Source organism: Sander lucioperca, chromosome 16 (assembly GCF_008315115.2).
Source record: "Sander lucioperca isolate FBNREF2018 chromosome 16, SLUC_FBN_1.2, whole genome shotgun sequence".
NCBI classification, from domain to species: Eukaryota; Metazoa; Chordata; class Actinopteri; order Perciformes; family Percidae; genus Sander; species Sander lucioperca.
The window spans coordinates 27,766,410-27,790,485 of NC_050188.1; the positions used below are offsets into that span (position 1 = coordinate 27,766,410).

The following is a 24,076-nucleotide window of genomic DNA, read 5'->3' on the forward strand; positions in this document are numbered from 1 at the left end:
AGCTCAGGCTCAGGAACACAGGTCAGCTCAGGCTCAGGTACACAGGTCAGCTCAGACTCTGGCTCGCTGGACAGCACAGGCTCGAGGCCGCTGGACAGCGAGGACTCTGAAGAGAGGATGAAGCAGGGCATGGCGTCGGGAGCCATGTTGTCTTCTACCCCATCTCCGGCCTCCACGGTTCCCAGGGAATATGGCTAGGCGAGTTCCCTCAAAGGATTGCTTGCAGTTGAGGGTATCTGCTGAACGGGTAGCTGATGAGCTGACAGATAGGAGGTCAGGGGAGCTGCTAGTAGCTGTACTAGACTTTTCCCTTCCAGCTGAAAGGCTGACTGCTTTGGCCTCCTCAGTCTTTTTAACCGACATGGCCAAATATTGAAACAAAGTCATATGAGTCTCTGGCTCTCCTCCAGGTAGAGAGACAGGACTGGGCGAAGCGGGCAAAGGAACAGACGGGGTCAAAAACAGAGAACCAGTAGCCACACTGCTAGCAGGCCAAAAAGCAGGCAGGCTAGTGGGTGCTAGCTGGCACTGGAGTAGACCGAAAACTTGAGAAGCCTTGGTGGAGCTAACAGGCGTAGACAAACACAACTCATTTGCAGGTGGAGGAGTTGGAGTGGAAAGAAAACGTTTAGCCCATGCAGGAATAGAGTCATTAAGCCAGGGTTTCTTTGACACCTTCTCACAAGCTTCCAACAAAATTGACTCCTTAAGGTACTCACTGGTAGCCTCCTTCCACAAGGTCTTCAGCTCAACTAGGTCAAAAAGTAAGTCACATAGTTCTTCTGACATAGCGTGTGCAGGCTCCATGTCCAGATCGGTTTGGAGCGGCAAAACAGTAGGACAGAAAAAACAAAAACTGGGAACCCACCGGAAAATAAGCCTCTTTGCTGGGTCCAATGTGGTCAGATCATTCTGTCAGGAGTTTCAGAGGATGTAGGACCCAAATGCAAGATGGCAGAAAACAAGAGTAATCTGAAGGATTTATTAAAATGAAATCCAATGAACAAAAGGTGTCCTGGAACAGCAGGCAAAATTCCAACAAAAAACAGAAACAGGCAGAATCCAAAACAGGAACAGGCAAAACATCAGGAATACCGAGACCAACAGGGTAGATGACACACAGACACTCCAAACAACATACAATGATCTGACAACAGACAAGGGAAAGACAGAGACTAAATACAAGAGGTAACAAGGACTAACAAGGGACAGGTGATACAACAGGTGGAACACATCAGGGCGGGGCAGAACAATCAGACAGGCGGGAAAACAGAAAACAGGAAACACAAAGTCACAAGCGTGACACTTATTTGATTACTTGATATAAATATATATTGTTCTTGTCATCAGGAAAGTCCGTTCCCGAAGGCACTGAACAGCTGATGGAGTCTATCATCAGAGACTTTGAGGCCTCTGTGTAAGTGTCTCTCTCTCTGATATCCAGTCTGCACGTGTCTGTGTACAATGTAGTAAATAATTACTGCTTTTTTTCTGTCTCTCTTCTTTGTTTTGCATTGTTTTTTGGATTGATTGATAAAATTATGCAATTTAATGTGCCTCACTAAACTAACCTGTGTCTTTAGTTAAAGGACAATTCCGGCGCAAAACGAACCTAGGGGTTATTAACTGTTGTGTACCTACTCTGTCGCTCTCTGGGACATGTTTTCATGCTAATCGAATGAGTTTGGAGCTTTAACGGGGCTACCGCGGACCGCTGGTTAGCTTACAGTGCTAGCATGTAGGGCATGGGGACACTCAAATTAAATCGCTATTTAATACCACTAAAAAGGCTCGAAACATCACCACACTTTAACGTTAGCATAATTAGGGTCCCTAAATGTGAACCGAAGCATTGACAACATTGTAAGTGTACAGATAGTTTATTAAAAAGATAGATTGTAAAGACAGTCGCGTTCATGTTTACTTGCGGTAGACATCTTGAAAACCAGTCATGACTAGTCGAACGCCGTGCAACGTGGAATCTCCACAGACAGTATGGGAATTCCACGTTGCACGCCAGAATTGTCCTTTAAGATGCTATATTGAATAGTTAGTAGTCACCCACTGACAGACTTCATTGTGGGTACAGACAGGCTCTTTTTTCTTGTTCTGCAGACAATATAAATATAGTTTTATAGTTTTAATAGCTAGTACATCACAAGCAGAATAATTGTTGTGATTCACATGTTATTGAGCCTTGTATTTTGTTCTCCAGATCATTGAAGGTGGGTCTGTGTGCAGAATATACAGAAGTAAGAGCACATGGCTTCTACAACACAGTCTGCCTCAGATTATGTCAAGAATCACAGATCCCGCCTTGTGGGAAAATTAAAGAATCTTTCAGTGATTCTGGAGAACTTGAGTCAGGAGAACTCGGATAAGAAAAAAGTTTTAAGTGATGAGGAGGTCTGTGAAATAGAGCAAGCAGAGAAAACTGACTACAATAAGACCAGAAAAATACTGGACTCGGTCATGAAAAAGGGGGAAGCAGCCTGCTATGAGTTCCTCAGAATTATTTACATGACAAGGAAGAGGACATTAGATCCTGACCTGCACTACTGGATTAGCTGCTTTCCTTTCAAGGAAGACCCACAAATGGATACAAACTACCTACAAGGTATTTTAAAGCAGAATTCAGATTGATCCTTATTATTTATTTTATCTATCTAATGCACTTTAATGTGGCTGTGTGTCTATTATTAATGTAAGGGCACATCAGTTAATTGATGGCTTATTTATTTATGTTTTAGGTTCAAGGCCGTGCCACAGATATCAGGAAAAGTTGAAGTCGAAAGCACAAAAAATATCAGATAAGTTTTGGATGGCAAACAAAAATCAGTTTAAAGGAAACAACAAGCCTGATCTGTCGTATATGTCACTTGTATTAGACACACAAGGAAGTGTTTCTCCATCTAAAATAAAGAAGTCAAAGAACAAGAAAAGCAAGATGAGTCGCAAGAAAAAGCTACGGACATACATCCCTGAGGTCAAAGCAGACATTTCCCCCAGTGACCTGCTGAAAACACGTCAAAACATACTCCTGGTTGGTAAACCTGGAATTGGAAAGACAGCACTCGCTCATGAAATGTTAAAACTCTGGGCACAAAGAGACAACGATGTGCTCGATTACATGTTTTACTTTGACATGAGAGAAACATCCGACATCAGGAAGGACACGAGCTTGGAGGATCTTCTCTTCAGTGTGTTCAGTGAACCAGATGAAGGCAAAGAAGAGGTCTTACAAGACATTAAGCAGAACTCTGACAATGTTACACTCATCTTTGATGGAGTTCCAGATCCGTCTTCATCAGTGGTAAAGAGACTTGTAGAGAAGGACCTACTACCTGATGCTAAAGTCATCGTGACTTGCAGACAGGATGATGAGGAAGAGTTTGCTTTTGAGGACCACCTCAGAGTGGAAGTGAAAGGCTTTAGTGAGCTGACTATAAAAACATACTTATCTGCAATGCTCGGTGAAGAACAGAAGGTTATGAGCAACGTGGAGTTGTTAACTCTGTGCCATGTCCCAATGTATGCACTGATGGTGGCTGTCTGCTTTTCATCTGAGACACCAGAAGACTCTCCACAGCCATGCACCATTACTGAAATCTACATCAATATCGTTCGTTTTTGCCTTCAAATGAACAGCAACAACATTTCAAAAAGAAATCTCAATTGCTTCATCAACAACAAGAGTAAGGAAATACTGTCTTTGGCTGAGGCTGCTTTTCATGCAACTGAAGGAAAAACTGTGAACTTGACAGAACGTCCCTGTGAAGACGGCTGTGTCCTTTGCTTTCTGAAAGCACTTTTTATTGAAGTCGCCCACACTGAGACAAAAGCCACATATGCATTTCTCCATTACACAATGCAGGAGTTTTTTGCAGCTCTGTGGCTCTTGAAGAATCCAGAAAAAATCAAGGAAGTTTTTCAGCAATGCCTCACTGAGGAGAAGAAACACATGAAACATCTGATCCCTTTCATGTGTAGATTGTTGAACGAGAAGAGCCCCAGTTTGATGAATTGTCTGATTCCAGCTCAGGAGCTCAAGAATACATCTAACTGGTTCTTCAAGGAAATGATAACCACATTTTTCAACAGTGGGCTTGATGGGGACATACTCTTCTTCTGCCAATGTTTGTATGAGTCCCAGTGTCCTGAAGCATGCTCCCACCTTCTGGACAAACTGGGCTACCATCTTGATCTCAGTGGAGAGAGTCTTGATCCTTACCCTTGCTGTGCTGTGGCTTATGTGCTCACTCAGTCAAAGGAGAGGAAAATATCCCTGAACCTTGAGGACGTCACGGTGTCAGAACAAGGAATGACACGACTATTTGGATGCCTTGAAAATGTCCAATGGTATGACTAAGCATGCTTAGGTTACAACATATCTAATTAAGTAGAAATAATTTGGTCTTTTTAATGTGTAACCACACTCAAAAAAATAACTCATTGGATGAACTCAATTAAGTTGTGGGCAGGATTTCCATCCAATAAATATATGTAGCCCCAACTCAAACTAAGTATATCCATTCAACAAAATGTAAATCAGTTAGCCTAACTCATTTATATCAAATAGATACTACATAACATAAATGAGTGAGCCTTAATTATTGTTATCAAATAGATACAACAGTATGTCATTGAGTTAGCCTAATACATTTTTATCAAATTCAGCTGAAATGAAATGATTACATTAGCTAAATGAAATTGATTTACATTTGTCCAACTCAAACGTACATAATTATTGGAAAGGAAATATATAAATTAATTTTTAATTTGATCCCCCATTAACATACACATGAAACAAACCTGGTTGACACTTTTTTATTGAAATACATTAAGATTTGAACATCTTTTACTTAGAGCCCCTCCACTCAAAAATATGTTTTTCTTCTTGTTCCTTCTGTTGGATATTTGAGCTTCACTGTGCTGAATGATATAAAATAGAATGAACTTTATTGATCCCCACAGGGGACATTCACATATTACTACAGCTCACGAAACATAGCTGCGATATGTGAACTTCCACGATGGGGATCACTGAAGTGCCATCTAATCTACATTATTCTACACAGTGAATCTCAAACATGTACGTGCAGAGTTTGAGACGTAAAAGGCCGTTTTCACACTCTGCTGAAAGTGGCAATTTTCTCCAAGCTCAGTGAAAATCCAGTTTTATGGGGCAGGCCTACTGGCATGATTTGTGATATCACAACTAATTTGGAATTCAAGTCTGATCTTCTTCTTCAATATTCAATTAATATTAATGTGATGTAGAAACTTGAAGCTGTAAAGTGCACAGACACTGAACATGGGTGTTCAGTACTGCATGCATGTAACATGCACGCAATAACATGTGCATGTTACTGCACCACTGGACATGGAAAACTTAAATGTGCAAATTCATAGATTCTGGAAATTCTAATGAGGTAGGAGTAAATTCCCCCTTCAAGGATTTACATGCGAAAAGTATACTTTTTCTGCATTAAAAAAAAAAAAAAAAGAGAAATTATTGTTCCAAGCAGAATTGTATGCATCTTAATACTAAATGTCTGGAGGGCATCTTTAAACAATAAACATTAACTTTTTTACTAGATAAAACGAGTATATGAACTTGAATTAACAGTATACTGGTACAAAATGAATGCCCAGCTATCCCAAATCTCAAAGACACTATAGCTTACACGTGTCAAACTCAAGGCCGTTGGGCCAAATCCTGGACCACGCAAGTTTTGGTCCGGCCCTGCATATCAATTTAGGTTTACAATCAATTTTGGCCCACCTAGATGTGCACCAAACCAAAAAGACAGAACTGTTTTCAAACTGTAATTACGGGACACTCAAAGCAGAATTTGGCAGATTTGCCGACTTTGACACACTCAAAAATTCCCAGATGCAGAGTTCTCATATTCAGGCTGTGAAACAGGTTGCTGTAAAAAATGTAATCATTCTTTTGCTGAACTCTATGATGGCTAAGGAACTTTGTTGCTGACTTTTTAGGGCTTAATGTCGACCAAACTGTAATTAAGAAAGCTATATGCAGCAATAGTCAAAAATATTTGACTTTCGATTTAATAAAAGCATGTCAATAAACTATACATGTTGGCCCTTAATGCAATTCTCATTTTCCAGTGTGGCCCTTAGTGAAGTTGAGTTTGACACTCCTGCTATAGCTGGATAGAATGCACTGCAAAAACTCTGTATTGGATAAGTATATTGTAGTTGCTTGCCTTGAACTACCATTACATAAAAGGAAAAGAAAAAAATCTGCAATTGGCATCTACAACCAATAGGCTATGACAAATACAAAATTCCCCACTACCGTTCATTTAAATTGTAAAGAGCCTTGGTGGTTGGTGTGTTATTATAGCTGGTAACAGAAACCAGTATTGTGGCCCACAAGACTAGCAAAAGAGAAAAAAAACAGCAAGGAAGTCATTTAAAAAATAACTTCACAGAAATGTCACTTGCAACATTTGAAAAAAAAAAAAAAGTTCTGACCACTTACAATCAAAGTAAAATACAGTGTGTTGAGCTGTTTTTAGATCAATTTCAATCCATCTCGAGTAATGAAATCAAATAAGTAGAGATGAATGGCACTGAGGAGGTAGAGTCAAGAAATTATGATGGAGGTGAAATGGGCAAGATTTCTGGGTGTAAACACTTGTCCAAGCCCAAGTAATCTCAGTCTTAAACCCTCCATCAAGGTAGATTGTCACATGGTTTTGTTCTCTTATGTAAACAACTTGATTTTCAGCTGTTGTATCTTTGCATTCAGCTTGTGCCCATCCAAATTCATTATGATCTTCTGGAAAAACTCGAAGGTGTATTTGAGGTGGTCTGGAAAACTCAAATCAAGGGCATAAATGAGCCCAAAAAGCATGACAAAGCCCATGATAACAGTGCCCAAGTTGCTCAGGACTTTGATGCCTTCAATCACAACTCCAACGTCCTCAGGCTCCTGATCCCCATCTCTTCGGATCACGTAAATCCCCATGACTGTGGTTGCTAGGTCCCTTTCTGCATCCTCAGTCGCCAGTGCCTGAACACCACAAACACAGAAAACACCGCAAGTGTTTAATAAAGATGGACAGAGAAATAAAGGGACAGACAGTGATGCAGGGCTCCACAGGTGATGGAGACAGACAAAAAAAATACAAATATACATCTAGAAACACACACAATTGGGGGAAGTGACAATAATTTAGAAATGAAACTTAAGTGGACTTGATGCACAGTTCTCAAAGAAAAAAAAAACCCCACTAACTGCTTGTATATCAAATTTCAGTGCATTTCCCATCACCTAAGATATTGTGGGTTGGAATGGTGCACCATAGGGCTTTGTCATTATAAATAAAGTGCACGGTGGGAGAAGTACGAGGGACTAACTGTTCAACACTACATGACAAACACATTGTGATGAATTTACCAGATATTCTTTGAAGAAGGTGTCTGGATCTTCATTGAGGTAGATGACGAGGCCTCTCAGGATACACTCCCTCCTGGTGTTGATGTTGTCACACTGAAGCAGGGGTGAAAAAATTACACAATTTAGCCAAATGTGGTTGTTCTGATGGCACAGGGAAGGAGCAGGTTGTCTAAAAATCTGAGGTCTGAGTCATTTCAGTCTAAACAGGACGCCTAACCCCTAAATGCCCCCAACAAGCAAGTTTGTAGTTGTCTTGCATGTTTTACGTAGCCATTGGTGTGAGTGGGTGAACCAAATGAAAAAACATAGTATTTGGATAAAAGCACTATACAAGTAGGCACTTTATAAAAATGTGTTTAAATAAGCAGCTATGGAGAAGAAAACCTTACAATAAACACCCCAAACAAAAAAAAAGGTACGTTATATGCATTTCAACTAACCACATTTATGATAGACAGGACTTCCTTAATCTTCTGCCCCTTCACTCCTCCTTTGCTCTTGAAGATCTGCATCAGCTTGTCTGAGAAATGGTCCAGCTGTGACATGAACTTTGACTGCAGTGGCTTGGTGGTGATCCGCATAAACTCTGCATTTACCTGAAAAATAAACAAAATGCAGCCATTTTTTAAAATTGGTTATAATTACCACCATTTGGCTCTATGGGGGAGCTTAATGTCTGATTTTACATAGTACAGTCTGCATGTGTGGGCGTAGCCTGCATGTGTATGTGTGTGGTAGAAGAGAAAAAAAAAAAGACAGCACACCAGCAGCACCGGTGTTGTGCTGAGTTGTGCATGGCTGCATGCATCTTGCGTGATGTTTCAATCATTTATCACCATTGATAAACAAAGATTATTAAATCCTAGTCTATTTAGAATAGACCCGCGAGGAACCGCGACGTGAATGCAATTGTCAGCTGACATTCACAACTCAGCACAAGACTGGTGAATGGCAGGTGAGCAGAGAGAAAATGGTTAACAATAAGCCTCAGTTCAGCTGTAAATGTACAGTGACTAGTGAATAGAGACTGCAGCTTCTCAATATTATACACACACACGATTCAACGATCAGTCGAGTAAAGGCCAGATTTGACAATTCTGATTTGACTATGTAAATCTTTAGCCCTAGTAATGTCAAAATACAATTGTGCAGAAAGTTAAAATGGACAATAAAAAATATCAACTCATACAAACATGTACACATTTACTTACTTCACTCTCCTGGAATAAGGCAGGCCACCTGTTTATGAAATCTTCTATCAGGGGCCTCTGCTCCACAATCTCTAGTCGTCTGTGGGAGAAAGTTTTTCCCATTTTTTCTTTTATCACCACTTCATTGTCACGCTTTTTCAGTTCTGACAATAAAGCAATTCTCTCGTTCTCCAAGCTTTCTGTGGTCTCGCCTTTTGGGTGCAGAGGAATATAGTTAACTTCAGCCTTTCTAGGCTTCTTGATGTTGGCTGCAGCTTTGCCTTGGCCTTCTCGTTTGTGTTTCAAAGAGTTCACACGGATTTCAGGATGTCCAAGGCGGCCAAGTTTCGTACGATAGTTTTGCATTTTATACTTAAGCGACTGTTTCCATCCCCAAAATCCTGTCTTGGATCCCAGCTGCCCCAGACAAGGATGGGCCCTTATCAAAGCTGCTGCAACCTCTTCACACTGATAGTCTTTTGGATACTTTGTGTATTTCATCATTTCTTGCGCAAGGCCATCAAGGATGACCCCCTTCAGTTTTGGGCCAGGGTTGAAGTATGCTCCATTGGTCTCAAACTCTGTGTTTTTCTGTTGTAGTTCAAATTCAGCCTCATAGGTGAATTTTGGGACTACAAAAATCTTTGGCCAGGAGGCCAATTGTGAGGGCTGAGTTTCTGGGGATGAATGCGGTGTTGATGTGTACAGTGTATCGTCACTGCAGGATGAGGCTATTGACGAAACAGGGGTTTCAGGCTCTGAGCAAGTGGTAGCCGAGGTCTCACAAAAGAGTCTACTGTGTACAAAGTGATGCAGGGCTCCACAGGTGACAAGATAGGATTACAGATTATTTTCAGTGTGCTTTTGTTTTGAATGTCAAAAACTGAAGTTAGGTTCATGAACTCATTAAAATCAGAATCCATGTATTGCATCCGGAACTCCTCTTTCAATTGAAAAAATGTCTTTATTAGCACATGTAGCTCTTCCACTGATGCCGGAATTCCAGAAGGAAGGTGCAGTTTTCTAGAGTCAGACGCGTCACCAAAAATGATCCGCAGGACAGCCGGACTTGCCATTTTGCAACACCTTTAATCTAGAGGAGGAAAAAGGGAGGACAAGAAACAATAACAGCATGGTGTAACAATAATAAAATAAAAAATTATGTAAGTCTGAGCTCATACTATTTGGGTTTAACAATGACACTAACCTTTAACGATGATGAATCTTTTCAACATTACCATACGCAAACCCCGAACCATGTATTCCACAAGGGGATAAGGGTCCACCAAGTCCTCAAGTTCAATTAGGGCAACCTCTCTAGTGGGTGATGCAGACAGCTCAAAACCCCCATAATGCTCCCTATACCAAGCACATACATCTTTCACTAGAAAACACAACTTCTCCTTCAGAACACACAATTGAATGATCTTATTAAATTTAGGCAGTCCAGCTACAGATCCGTTTACAATAAGCATCCCCTCGCTGTAATGTATACCACTGCAAGACACATTTTTTGCTATATGAACTTCAGTCACATCTGGGTATCTCTGGTTCAGAGCAGACACTACTCCTTCACTAAGGACATCAACAGGCATGATTGAGACATCTGTGACCTCTAATGGTGACTTCTTGAGACTGGAAGAATGTGTGTGGTAAGCAAGCATGAACTGGTGTTTAATAGCTAGTGAACGAGTTATATTCTTAAAGCAATTCGTATGACGTGCGACCTGCTTGAAGAAGCTATGTTTAGCCTCAAATCTCATAGTCCACAGAGCAATTAGAGGTCCAAAGCAACGAATCATTTGTGGATAGTGCTCCAAATAGTGATGTTTTGGTAGGAGCTTAATGTGTGGAAAGAGTTCAATATAGCGCTGTCTGTGATCATAGATTCTGGCCTCAAGATATGCAACAGTCTCCTCTGTATGAACAGGAGCCACAATCAACTCAACTATGTCCTTAAGATCTATAATTACCTGCCATGCTGGCTCACCTTCTGGCAAAATGTGTCCAATCAGCAAGGGAAGAAATCTGAGCAAGGCCCAATTTTCATGTGCGTTGCCACCTATAGTGTTGCTAGTTTTGAAAAAGCGTGATACTGGATGGGGGCGATTGGTTTTGTCCCCCCATTTGTATGGAAATGTCTGGATCAATTTGTTAAGGCCCTCAAGAGTGAAGTATTTTTTGGAAATCAATAAACTGATACAGCGTGCTAGTTCGACTGGAACAACACCCTCAAAGAGGTCGTGCACAATATCGGGAGGATAGCCAGTGCTTACATGAAAATGGGAAAGGTGGTCTGTTAAAACACACTGTTTTTTGACACCACAGCAAATAGTTGCATTTTTCTGAGCAGACTGGACATGAACATCATGGAGGTCTCGGGTTCTGAGTTTGAAAGCACCTGATTTGACATCTTTAGTCTGAAACTCCGATTTGTCTCCAGTACAAAACCTGCATATGGACCCACCAGAAAAACTCTCAACAAATCCACCTATTCCATGGGCTCCAAGATTGTCAGCGCTTACACACTGAACAGTACCTTTGACAAACTGACCAAGCTGAGAAATAAAGACACCATGCTGTTCTAATGTACCCAAATCTTGCAAGAGAGGCTCTAAAACTTTTTCATAGCCATAGGCCTTGACATCATCTGATTTGCATAGAACAGCCAAATAGATTGAGGTTAGTGTTGAATGGGAACCTGGTGGCAAATTACCTAAAACCCAGTAGACACCACAGAGTTTGTGTTTCTTTCGAGATGTCCCGAGAGGGTTACAAATCTCAAAATCATCCACATAAAGATTGACTGCTATTCTCAAACCTTCAGCCGACAGAAAATGATTTTGTTTATAGTACTCACCATCTCTTATGGTTCTGTACTCTTGGTGAACAGATAATAGCTGGTTTTGTTGAGTTTTAAGGTGTTCAAGGACAGCTTTATGAGCGAGCAAATGCTGCAAAGATTGTAATATAGGGATGTATTGAAATGTCCTATTCCTCTGGGCATCTAATATGTGCTCAATTGGCTCTAAAACACCAAAATGAGAGGTATAGTACTGTGCACGTTTATACGCAGTAGCAAGAGGGCCATCCTTTGCAATAGCTATGCCCAATGGATTGGATTTGCATAGAACAGTGGAAACCTCATCCACTACTGACTCTTCAACTTGTAATTTATGACTCTGGAATACATCAGAAACAATAGATTTTGTGACAGGCAAAGATGCTGTACTTAAAATGTAGTGAAGTTCAGAAAGAACCTCATCAATAACCGCCTTTGGAATGTGTACAATATTTTCCAACTTCAATAAAATGCAACCAATTTTCTCATCAATACAATTTGGCCTGTACAATTCTGCAGCATCACCACAACTTAATGTTTCATTTTCATTATCTGCATCCACAGACTCTGTAGGCCCATCTGCACAATTGATTGATTGACGCAACTGACTTGTACTGATGACATTGGCTTTAAAATCTTTCAATGAATGTTGGTTATGTTTCCTGTTTTTGTGTGTGTTGAATGTACTATAAACATTAGTTTTAAATGTGCATCCTACAAACATACAAGGAACCGTTTCATCATGCCTGAGATGTCCATTTATGTGCTGGAAAAAAGCTCTTTCAGTTGCTAGTTCTCTGCATGAACACACATGACACTGGAATGTAGACCCTTCTACTGGGTTTGGAAATTGATGTTTTCCATGACTTTTGTATGTGTGATTTAATAGCTTACTCCATGTATTAAAGGTACAGGGGCAATCTGTGTATGGACATGGATAGCGATAACTGCCCCTAAAGTGCCAATGAGCCTGCCTAAAATGTTGCAACAACAAATACCTGCTAGCTAATTCCAAACTGCATTCTTTGCACTGCCACATTCATAATCCTAAAAAGGAGAATAAAGAGAATTAGCACATACCACATTGAACAAATTACAATGATGCAAATCAGCTTGTGCTAGCATTGAGAAAGTAGTCTTTTACTTACCATCCCTAGGAGGTTGCCACAAGCTGCTTTACAACGTAAACTGCAAAAGATAAGATACATACATTAGAGGTGTGAGCAATGGAGAAAATACTCAGGCAATGTATCCAAATAAAAGTAATTATTAATTATAGTCAAACACAGTTCATAGGTGCTATACTTCAACCTACAATATGGTCCTATGATTTCTGTGATGCAGAAAACTCAGATGGAATCTGAGAATTTAATAATAAAAATAGAATCAACTGTTAAGACTCAATATTGTGGAATGCCAAAATGTAGCAGAAATTGTTAAATAATACAACTGTAAATGTAAGCCGACTGACAGACTGACAATTTCACAGCTACACTTTTCTTCTGCTCCAACCGCCTGCCCATCAGCACAGAGGCAAAGTGCAGAGCAAGCTTATCATTGCGCCTTTAAAAAAGGTCAGCACCAACAAGGTCAAAGTTGAAATAATTTGAATTTTAAGCGCAGCGCTTGGCGGCAGTTCTAAACGGTGTGCGACACAAAGGGTAGCGCTTCCTCACCGCTCTCCCCATAGGAAACTTAACCCTTGTGTTGTCTTCCCGTCAACCTTGAAAAAAAAATACGTTTTTCACAGTTTGTTTCTGCTTTTTCCAACGTTTCAAATTGTTAAATTTTTCTTCTACACATTTTCAGCGCTTATTTCTACGTCCCATATGTTCTGATATAAAACAAACATTGAAAACTTGTCAGTGTGACCCGAAGTCAACACTAGAGTTAAGACACAGACACCGGATCAACTGTAGGCGAGCCACTTAACTGCACCTGCCGAGCCACAAACCCCTATGACGCACACTTTCGTTGCCGCCGTAAATGACACGCCAGAAAATACGCAGCTGCCCAGTGTGCAGCCCGGGCTCGGCAGGCTACCATAACTAGTATACCTACAGCCTAAATGCATAATCACACGTAGGAGCCATAGACATTAAACTAACGTTACGTGGCATTGACCGCTTCAGTCCGTGGCTGCTTGACGCCGCCATATTGGACACACACACACACACACACACACACACACACACACACACACACACACACACACACACACACACACACACACACACACACACACACACTCCCTTTTACTTTTGTCTACAGGCCAGTTTTGCCCGGTCCAATATTGCGGCGACGAAGAGCAACAAATAGCTTAACCAAAGCAGTCAATGTGTGGCCTCTAACGCTATATGTCAATAAACAGTAACATTAAAAGTCTAAAATTAGCACTACCTAGCTAGCCACCAACTCCCTTCAACTTTGAAGAGTGAAATTCGGCTCGCTTAACTGTTCCACACATTTCGGTCAGTAATACGAAATTAACGTTATTTGACAGTTAGATACTTTCTAATCTACTACAGAAAACGAACACTTACCAAGTAGTGGATTTTCTCCTTTTATTTTGCAGCGTCCTCCAAACGTTACCTTCGCGTTGCAGCCGGAGGATGAAGAGATGGGCGGAAATTGAAAGAGCGCGCTGTTTTGCACATGCGCAAAGGGCTCGCTGTCTCGCACATGCGCAAAGGGCGGTCCCGTATGACACTTTTTTTTGGCGATCTAACGTAAATCAATCTCTTAGGTGGAGCTATTAATACATTTTTAGTTAAACCACTTAAATGTGTATACATATGATCTTAAATAGATATATTTAAATAAAGCAAATTATATTTAAATGTGTCACCTCTAAGAAGGGCTTGAATCATTTTTTTGAGTGCAGCACTGATTTTATTAATAACATTTAATGAAGAGGACAAAGTAAAATCAACCCTGAAGGATACGTAGGTGTAAAAAATGGATGGGAAATATTCAGAAAAAAAATAAAGTATGGTACTTCTGCTGTAGCTTTCCTCTGAAGCCATGTTATGATACTTTACTGTTTCCCTAGTCTGCTACTTATAATGAAGAAATTATTTCTGATTATTCTTTAAATTATAGGTGTGACCCTCTGCCAGAGCAGCTTTGGAGGATTTTTCTTCTCAGTGAAGGGCAGATGGACCCTATCAGCTTACTTGGTCTTGATGGAAATCGGCTGCACCTCCCAGTTGAGGGTAAAAGACAGCTGTATGAAAGAGCAGTCAAAGTCGTGCAGAAGATTACTATGAAGGTTAATGTCTGCCTCCACTGGGAAAGGAAAACTCCTGTCTGCCAGAGTCTGTGTGAGTCTCTCTTTGAGGCTTTGCCTTACATCAGCTCATTCAGGTATGTAGCTTTGTTTTTGTGTGATGCTGATTCCACATCCCCTAAGTTTGATCCTTTTTTAAAACCTTCAATGTTGAATGAAAATCCTTCTTTTTTGGTGGTGAAGTCTTCATTGATGCTAACCTGTAGCATCAGCATTAAGGTGGATAATCAACCTTGAAACACAGCAGAAATAAGAGAGAAAAGTGAACTTTTATCTATTTCTTGTATCATTCATATTTTTTCGAGACCCCCAAAACTCAAATTTGGGTTGCTTCTGGGGGGAATGGGGTCTGTTTTGGGGGGGATAAAGTTGGAAACTAGCAGAGTTTGCATGGCTTTGCAGTAATCAGGTGTAGGAGGTGTAGTACAGTGAGTCAGGAATTATAAACTACTAATAAAGTTAATAATTGAACTTTTCAGAATCAGACAGGCCATATTGTGTCTTATGAATCTGAACTTTGATCTCTTGTATTTCTACCCAGATGGTTTCACTTTCTATTGTACACTCTTTCTCAAATTCTGCTGGAGATGAAGAATAATATATATTGCAATTGTACGTCATATCTGACATCAGCACAATGTCAACAATGTATTTGTTTGCAACTGTATAGGTTTAAATCTAACGTGTACAGTACATTCACTGTTTGATGCATCTGTTTGTTATCATGCAGCTTCAGGAAGACCTACAGAGGTCCAGGATCTCAGAACCAGGAGCAAAGCCACGGGACACTGGAGAGAGAAGAAAAGCAGCTGTTACTGGATTTATGCCTGAAAGCTGCAATTCACGAAGGAGAACACTTTCACAATGTAGTGAATATGCTCATCTCATTGTTTTCTGTTAGCACGGACCTACATAACATCCTTCTTGATTTTTATCAACATGTCAAGAGTGAAGGGTTTTCGGTTGTCATTCCAAAACTCAGGCCACTTTTCCAGTCAGCTCCTGCAGTCTGGACCATAAACCTCTCAGAGAGAAAGAGCTCCATCCTCCTGGAAGTGCTGAAACTCCAATCAGAGAAGAAACAAGTGGAGCTGAGAGGCTGCTCAGATGAAGAGAGTGAAGTGAGGAGTTTCCTACAGTGTCTGCCTTATATCTCACAGCTCAGGTAAGTCAGACAAATACTGTCTATTTAATAATAATATGTTGCTTCTTTAAGAAGAGGTTTGTTAAAATCTATCTTAATAATCACCTGGGTTTTAAATGGTAATTGACGGCCATTTACAAATGAACATAATGTAGAAACAGATGAATTCAATTTCTCAGTTCAGTAATTATTTAGTATCACAGTCTTCTGTCTTTATGAGAATAATGAGATGATATGAATAATAATAAGAACAATGTAGCTCTGAGACAACAACACAGTCCTGCTAATACTTTCTTATACAGGAAATAAAAACACATCATACAGAAATGAAAATATATCTCACAGCTCAGGTACTGTGTATTTAATTCTTCCTGTAGGAATTCATGGTCCATAACATGGTTTGTTATGTATTCTTTTTTGTTTTGTCTTTGCTGTGTTCTCACTTCCTCCATGTTGTTGTGTTTCAGCTGTGATCCCGAGTTCTTCCAGAGAGTGTGTTCATTGATCTCTGTCAGATCCAGAGAGGAGGCCGAGCAGTTGGCCTCTGTGCTGCAGCTGCTGGGCTTCAGCCTGCTGTTAACAGGAGAGTTACGCAGGAAAACCTGCCGGTCTGTGGGGACAGTTGTCAGACTTTGTGGCTCTGACGTAAATCTCATCCTCACACCAAGAAAGATGTCTGCCAGAGGAGCCTCCCTCCTCTTTAGACGTACAACACAACTTCACAGTCTGAAGTATGCATTTATATTATTACGTTTTTTTTCTTCTAACCATCTTCTCCAGTTTTAATGTTCAGTTAGTGGTGACCATTTTTTTTTTTAAACTTCCTCTCTTTTGTTTTCAGGCTTTCCATTGACATGGCCTTGTTAATGTGTCGATGGGTCAGAAGAGGGACAGTGGCCTGTCAGCTGACTATCGACGAGCTTTCTCTCTCCTCTCAGACAGCCCAACCATCAGAGAGAGTGTTGTGGAAGGTTGTCAGTAGTTTGGCTTCCCTGCTGAGATACTGGACAGTCAGACGGTTAGACCTGACGGAGTTCTGTGTTCTTGCTCAGGGTCTCATTCCTCTGCTGCTTCATGATGGTCCTCTAACAATCAAGTACAAGTCTTTCCTGAGCCTCATAAACACACACTGATAATTAAAAAGGATAAATGTATTAATAATCTACTTTTCTAACATTTTAATCTGCAGACTGAGTGAGAAGATTTTGCAGCCGCTACTCTCCCTCCTCCATGAAATCCAGGATGAGGCCTTCACCGGTTCCTTCTTGAGGAAGGTTGGTGGAGAGCTGACGTCCTGCTGTCTGAGCTGGGAGCTCCTTCACTATCTGCTGCTGCAGTCGTCAGCTCACACCATCACTGTGAACATGAGGAAGAACCGCTTCTTACAGGAGAGCGTCACACGTCTGCTTCCCTTTCTGGACAGGATTGTGTTCAAAAGGTCAGCAAGTTTTTTAGGTTTTATCATATTTAATCATTTCCATGTGTTGTTGTGGCTTGTTTTCACTAAACAAAGTGTCCTGGTGAATACACTTTATGCTTTCAGACCCAGTCCCAGCTTTGTGTTGACCGCCATCAGAGAGATCTATAAAGCTCGAGCCAGTCCCGTTATACCCAGTTTACTGAGGTCATTGGATGATGTCATCAACCTGACCTGCAGAGAGATGGACTCGGAGGACTTTGCTGCTCTGCTCTTCACCCTCAGACACAGTGACCGAGTTAAACTGAACCTGACGTGGACCTTTATACCAGCAAGGGAAATAAAGTCCATCCTCTTTATGCTGGACAAAGTCTCTCATCTCAGGTCAGACATTAGTGCTCGTCTATTTACCACTCACAGACAAACAAAAACATAACATTCCTTTGCCGCACGTTCAAAAAAACTGTTGCTTCTCCCCATCATCAACACCTGAGTCCAGTTATTTCTTGAGAACTCCTGCTCCAAGCGGTCGGAGGTTCCAAACAAACAAACAATGTAAACCAAAATGGCTCTTACACCAATAGAAAATATATTCAAGTAGGGCTGAAATGATTCTTCGAGTAACTTGAATAATTTCATTACTAAAAATCCTCGACACAAAATTCTTTGCCTCGAAGCTTCGTTTAATCAATGTAACTAACGTACGGCTCACTGTGTTTCCACACGGATGATTATTACTAGCGCACAGCAGGCTGACGCTGACACAAGACTGACGGCGCAGATTACAAAATGAAGGAAGACAGCGAAAATAGTGAGGGGTTAAAGTGCCCAGATTATGAAAAAATCACTTTTTCTGGGATTTGGGGTGTTATGTTGTGTCTCTGGTGCTTCCACACACATACAAACTTTGAAAAAAATCCACCCATGCTGTTTAGAGTGAGATACAGTTTCTAAATGTGTCCTGCCTTCAGTCTCTGGGTGAGCTGGTCAAAATCTGCACGGCTTTCTACGTCACAAGCCGAAACGAGCAGGCTAACCGCAACCATTAGCTGATTGAACTTTTCGACCTTTTGCCACATTTCAGGCTTCAAACATAAAGATATAAAAATGTAATTTTTTGTGAAGAATCAACAACAAGTGGGACACAATCATGAAGTGGAACGAAATTTATTGGATATTTCAAACTTTTTTAACAAATAAAAAACTGAAAAATTGGGCGTGCAAAATTATTCAGCCCCCTTAAGTTAATACTTTGTAGCGCCACCTTTTGCTGCGATTACAGCTGTAAGTCGTTTGGGGTATGTCTCTATCAGTTTTGCACATCGAGAGACTGAAATTTTTGCCCATTCCTCCTTGCAAAACAGCTGGAGCTCAGTGAGGTTGGATGGAGAGTGTTTGTGAACAGCAGTTTTCAGTTCTTTCCACAGATTCTCGATTGGATTCAGGTCTGGACTTTGACTTGGCCATTCTAACACCTGGATATGTTTATTTGTGAACCATTCCATTGTAGATTTTGCTTTATGTTTTGGATCATTGTCTTGTTGGAAGACAAATCTCCGTCCCAGTCTCAGGTCTTTTGCAGACTCCATCAGGTTTTCTTCCAGAATGGTCCTGTATTTGGCTCCATCCATCTTCCCATCAATTTGAACCATCTTCCCTGCTGAAGAAAAGCAGGCCCAAACCATGATGCTGCCACCACCATGTTTGACAGTGGGGATGGTGTGTTCAGGGTGATGAGCTGTGTTGCTTTTACGCCAAACATAACGTTTTGCATTGTTGCCAAAAAGTTTGATTTTGGTTTCATCTGACCAGAGCACCTTCTTCCACATAGCTAGCTGACATGATCTACATCTGAGCTACTGCGCATGTGCAGTGCAATCAAAGATAGTACAGAAGAAGAAGAAGAAAAGAGGTCTCACTCTGTAGCTAAAACAGAGACCAGCTGAAAAGAGGATCTGCAGCAGTGAGAGAGAGCGGTGCAGTACAACAAAAATATGGTGTTTTTTGAAAATTAAACCATGTAAACCTATTCTGGTACAACCTTAAAATACAATTATGAACCTGAAAATGAGCATAAGAGAAGAGACAGGCAAGAGAAAACGACAGAAAGTTTGGGATCATTTTAAGCTGTAAACATGCTGCTAACTGTTTATTAGTTTGCTACTAATCTTGAAATTTTGACAAATTTCTGTAAACTTACAAACCAGCCCCTCCCCCCTGGATTAACCTCATGATTACTACTTAACATGCTTGAATGACGTCACCGGACCATGCCAGTCACCTCACGCAGTATTAGCCTTCTTAAAATGTGTTCCCCTGAACAGTGTGGTTGAATAGCCCTGCTGTAAGCTTTGTACCGTCACATTTCCCTTGACTTAGCGAACAGCTCTTTTGCATATCTAGTACAAAGAGCCAGAGGCAAGAAGGGGGCGAAATGTTTTTACATTTGGGCCACCAAAAATGTACTTTTGCCAAGGGGCTTGGTGGCCCATGCAGCCTGTGCTTAAAAATATTAGCATCTATCCCTGTTATTGTATGCAATTTAGACAATAAAAAAGGTTGCTTTTTCGAAAAAAGGAAACCTCTTTTGTATATTTGCTATTGCTGTTTACTGTAAAGCAAAAGTATTTCTTATCCGATTACTTGATTAATCGATGAAATAATCGGTAGAATACTCGATTACTAAAATAATCGATAGCTGCAGCACTATATACAAGACATTACAAGGTAATTAATTATAAGATAATATGGGTTTATTATTGTCTTTAGTAGTAGTTTTTTCCCATCATTCTATCAGTAATATTCACATTTTACTCACCAAGTTAACAGCTGAGATCTGTGAGCTCGGGGCTGAAAAGAAGTCTGACGGGTCAAGAAACACGAGCAATCACACAGGTTGGAAACAAGCCAACAGATAATTTAAAGCACACACTGAATGTGAGCCTTGAAATGTCTGATAATCTCTCCCTGCACAGGAAAACTGTGCATGCACAACTCCACTCAGAACAGTGGGACAGAGTTGAAGCAGGAAGTGTTTCTTAAAACTGTGAAGGATGTTTCCACCTGACAGTTTGGGTCATTGTCACTACCCGAGGTGAGTCGAGTGCAGATGTGAGTTGCGATGGCGTCACTTTGCGACAGGTGTTGGAGCTTCGCAAAGCACGACTTGTGAGGCTTGTTCAAGTTATACAGATAGAACGTTTGCCAGGTTATTCTTGGTGAGAAAACTACTACTGTGTTTGTTTGGGATCCTCGCTAGAGGCTGAAGTAGCCTACAAGAACCTGCTAACGAGAGACTTCTGTAATGTCAATACAATAAAAATGGACCTACATAACGAAGTTCACTGCTGGCTACAAGTTAGCAATCAAACACAACAAAGGCTGTCACTTGAATGGCGTTTTGAGCTAACGTTAGCAATCAAACAATCATAGATAGCTACAAAGTTTGCCGGATCCGGATCCCTTGGTGTTATGCCGTAAACCATTTAAATCTGAGCATGCGCAACTCACATCTGCACTCGACTCACATCAGGTAGTGACATCATTTTACTGTTTACTTTTGTTTTCTCTTGAATTAGTTTGTCTAACCTGGAGGTTTGTTTCCAACCGATCTGATCTGTTTCTTGGTCAATGGGAGCACTTTTCAGTCCCGATCTTTTCTATTAACATTATAGGCTTTATGTTATTAATACTGACGGAAATAAAGGACAAAACTACGATAATAAGTTGTAAAGAAACATAATTATCCTTTAATTTGTCTTTTGTTTTCTAATGCATGTGAAGCAGCAGATCATTCTAGTATCTGATCAATGAAGCTAATTTATATGGTTCTGTGATTTGTTTAATTTCCTCTCAGTGTTGACAGGAATCAGCTGCTGAGGTTGGTCCACTGCTGCGCTGCCTCTGAGGCCCAGCAGGGGGCAGCAGCCGGCCTGCTCAGGACTGTGCAGCACAGGCTGGATCTGTCCTGCTGCTCCAGTGTGGAGATGGATCATCAGAGTGACTCTTTCAGTCTGACTGCTGAGGACTGCAGGGCCGTCTCCACCATCCTGACACACAGCAGCAGAGACACACAGCTCATCCTGCAGGACTGTGAGCTGGAGGACAGCGGCCTGGACCTGCTGTTTCCTGTCCTGCACAGAGTCCGTCTCAGGTGGGAAAGATCCCAGAAAGTCTGAAAGCAGAGGAGAATGTTTTGTTCATGTTTCTGCATCCTAACACTCTGCTCTGTTTCTACTGCTCAGAGCCAGTAAAGCTGTCCTCCTCCGGCTGGTCTCCCTGGTTCCTGTGAACAGTGAGAGGGAGTCAGTGAGACGGGCAGTGTCCCTCCGTACTGCCCTGGATGGACAGCTTGACCTCAGTCACAGCACACTGGATCAGAGGGCCTGTGGAGCTCTGGCCCTGATGCTGGACTTCAGTGAAGAGCTGACAGAGCTGGACCTGAGTCACTGTGGACTCACTGACCAGCTGCTGCTCACACTCAGCGCACAAGTCTTGGAGTGAGTCAACTACAAATGTGTTCATGTGTGCAACAGTGTTTATAATGCAGTCAGCTCTAACTGAGGTGGAGGTGTTAATTTATAAAATATATATTACAGCAACAGGTAAAGTCTGTGAGAGGTTCAAAAAGAGCAGCTGCTCAGTTTAATGAGCCGAGAGGACAGCAAGATGGCTTTCTGGAGAAAATAATCCTACAGACAAAACTGAATTAACCTGTATATATCTTAGAGCACCATACATTTATTATAGATTCCCCCTAATGTGCTTTCAAGGGCAGATGATGTTGCATTTACATTTCAGGAGGGACTGAAGTTCCCGTCACTGTGTAAATGATGTGGACAAACTTATTTTAGAAGACAACATATATCTGTATAGAGATATAGAGCTGTCTACAGAAAGCTGCAGTACAAACATAAAAAACAAACATACTGTACTTATTTTCTCCTGTCTGTATCTAAAGTGAGTAGATTTCATTTATTTTACTGTAAATTCCTTCAGAAAGCATCAGTCTGGCTGAAGATGAGCTATAAAAACAGAGAACTCATAATAATTCTGTTGGCACGACACAATCTATCCTGATTATCAATAGATATGGGCTTTGGTGATTTGTTTAAAGTGGAAAATGTCCGTCAGCAGCATAATATACAGTAATAAATGTAGCTCTGTGTCACCGTTTGTGTTTGTGTGCATGTTACAGTCTGAGTCACAATAACATCACTGATGCTTCAACTGACATGTTACTCCGACTGTCCATCAACCCCTCCACTGACACTGTGCGGTGAGCATTTTTGAATTAGTGTCCCATTCATTAAATTAAGACAAAATGAATAACTTCAGATCAGTTAAATGAACCGCTCCACATATTATTCTGTGTGAATAACGTCTGCTCTCTCTGTTTGGTGTTTTTCTAGACTCTTCGGGAACAACATTGTGGACAGAACATCCTTTAAGGAAGACAAGCGGTTTGAGATGTGGTGAAGCAGTCGTCAGTGTGGTGGTGGTCTGTGGAAGATCTCCTTCTATCAGGAACATTGCCAAACTCCGTCTCACACTCTGTTTGTCAGATGCAGAAAAACACTTTTGCCTCCTCAAGGCGGGACTACTGTAAGGTTCTCCTCCCCAGGACTTCTAGCTAGAGCCTTCAAGAACTTCAATATCCAGAACAGCGCCGCTAGGATCCTAATGAAGGTACGAAAATAGGACCACATCACACCCATCCTTCACTCTCTCCACTGGCTTCCTGTCTCGTTCAGGATCAAGTACAAAATCTCACTGCTCACCCATCCATGGAAACGCCCCTCCCTACCTCAGAGAACTACTCACACCACACACCTCCTGACCTAACCTCCGCTCCAGAAACAAAGCCCTTCTTCTGCTCGGCCGCTCCTCTTCTGTGGAGTTCCTCCCAGACCACCAAACACCGACTCCTTCAGGGAGGGCATGAACACATTTCTTTTTCAGAAAGCCTTCTCCTAAACTTTGTATTTTTATGCTCCTGTTTTTTAAACCTGTTTTTAATATTGTTTATTCATTACAGTAAATGAAAATATGACTGCATTGCCCGTACTAATACTGTGTTTGACGTCCGTTTCTGTGAAGGCCGAGAGCAGCCGGCAGTGTTTGATAATAATCTGGACATCATGATTTATCTCTGGTTCTGGAGGAACGATACTTTTATTTATGATTGACATCCTAAGATTTTTCTGTTGGGATCATGATTCAAAACTAATTTTTGTACTTTATAATGATGTTTTTGTCATTTGTGATAACACGTTAAGATCTCAGGAGAATTATCTTAAAATGTGAATATGAGTCTAATAAGGGGAGAACTTCCACTCTCTGGAAACTTCCTGGCTTCTGAACTGGCTGCAGTTCCACTCTGGTTCCATATGAGGGCGCTCACGGGCGAGTGCAGAATGAATGGAGGTCTATGGAGCTATACCCCTCAAAATCCACTTTTCTCAGGATATAATTTTTTGTCAAGTAATTTGAATGTTGCATTTGAAAGGGGAGGATAAGAAAATACACACTGCTGGGTGTTAGATTTTTTTAAAGTGGCCTTTTTGTTCTAAAAAGCCTTTCAAAATGTCAATGACGTCATACACATCGTACGGCCAGAGATACTGCTTTACGGTAAGCCAGAGACTCTGACATTCTGGTTCCTCTTCGGATGCCATCAAGCGGGATCTCTGGTCGTAATCAGCCCTTCACTGACCAATCAGCATTCATTAGCCGAATGCTAGCGTGTTATGGGCAACAACG

At 41.1% G+C, this 24,076-nt stretch overlaps 2 protein-coding genes across 2 annotated transcripts; one reads left to right on the top strand and one right to left on the bottom strand.

Annotated features, from left to right (window-relative positions):
* Positions 1–1,340: 1,340 nt before the first annotated feature.
* LOC116035797 lies at positions 1,341–23,556 on the top strand. The gene is made up of 13 exons (XM_035992868.1): positions 1,341–1,417; positions 2,216–2,617; positions 2,751–4,359; positions 14,567–14,830; positions 15,484–15,918; positions 16,365–16,628; positions 16,739–16,993; positions 17,087–17,335; positions 17,441–17,698; positions 21,171–21,467; positions 21,559–21,813; positions 22,512–22,592; positions 22,726–23,556. Exons 2-13 carry the CDS (start codon positions 2,263–2,265, stop codon positions 22,790–22,792), a joined length of 4,389 nt encoding a protein of 1,462 aa, XP_035848761.1. The 5' UTR covers positions 1,341–1,417; positions 2,216–2,262; the 3' UTR covers positions 22,793–23,556.
* On the bottom strand, positions 9,423–12,209 carry LOC118493311. Its single transcript, XM_035992872.1, has 2 exons — positions 9,830–12,209; positions 9,423–9,715 (listed from the first exon to the last, which is right to left on the bottom strand). Exons 1-2 carry the CDS (start codon positions 12,186–12,188, stop codon positions 9,711–9,713), a joined length of 2,364 nt encoding a protein of 787 aa, XP_035848765.1. The 5' UTR covers positions 12,189–12,209; the 3' UTR covers positions 9,423–9,710.
* Positions 23,557–24,076: the final 520 nt, after the last annotated feature.

Bases quoted from the DNA above. Each gene is read 5' to 3' on its own strand.
- LOC116035797 (XM_035992868.1), top strand. From the start codon at position 2,263: ATGGCTTCTACAACACAGTCTGCCTCAGATTATGTCAAGAATCACAGA. The intron at 14,831-15,483 runs GTATGTAGCTTT...GTTATCATGCAG, and splicing joins CCTTACATCAGCTCATTCAG to CTTCAGGAAGACCTACAGAG. The intron at 22,593-22,725 runs GTGAGCATTTTT...GTGTTTTTCTAG, and splicing joins CCCTCCACTGACACTGTGCG to ACTCTTCGGGAACAACATTG.
- LOC118493311 (XM_035992872.1), bottom strand. From the start codon at position 12,188: ATGTTTGTAGGATGCACATTTAAAACTAATGTTTATAGTACATTCAAC.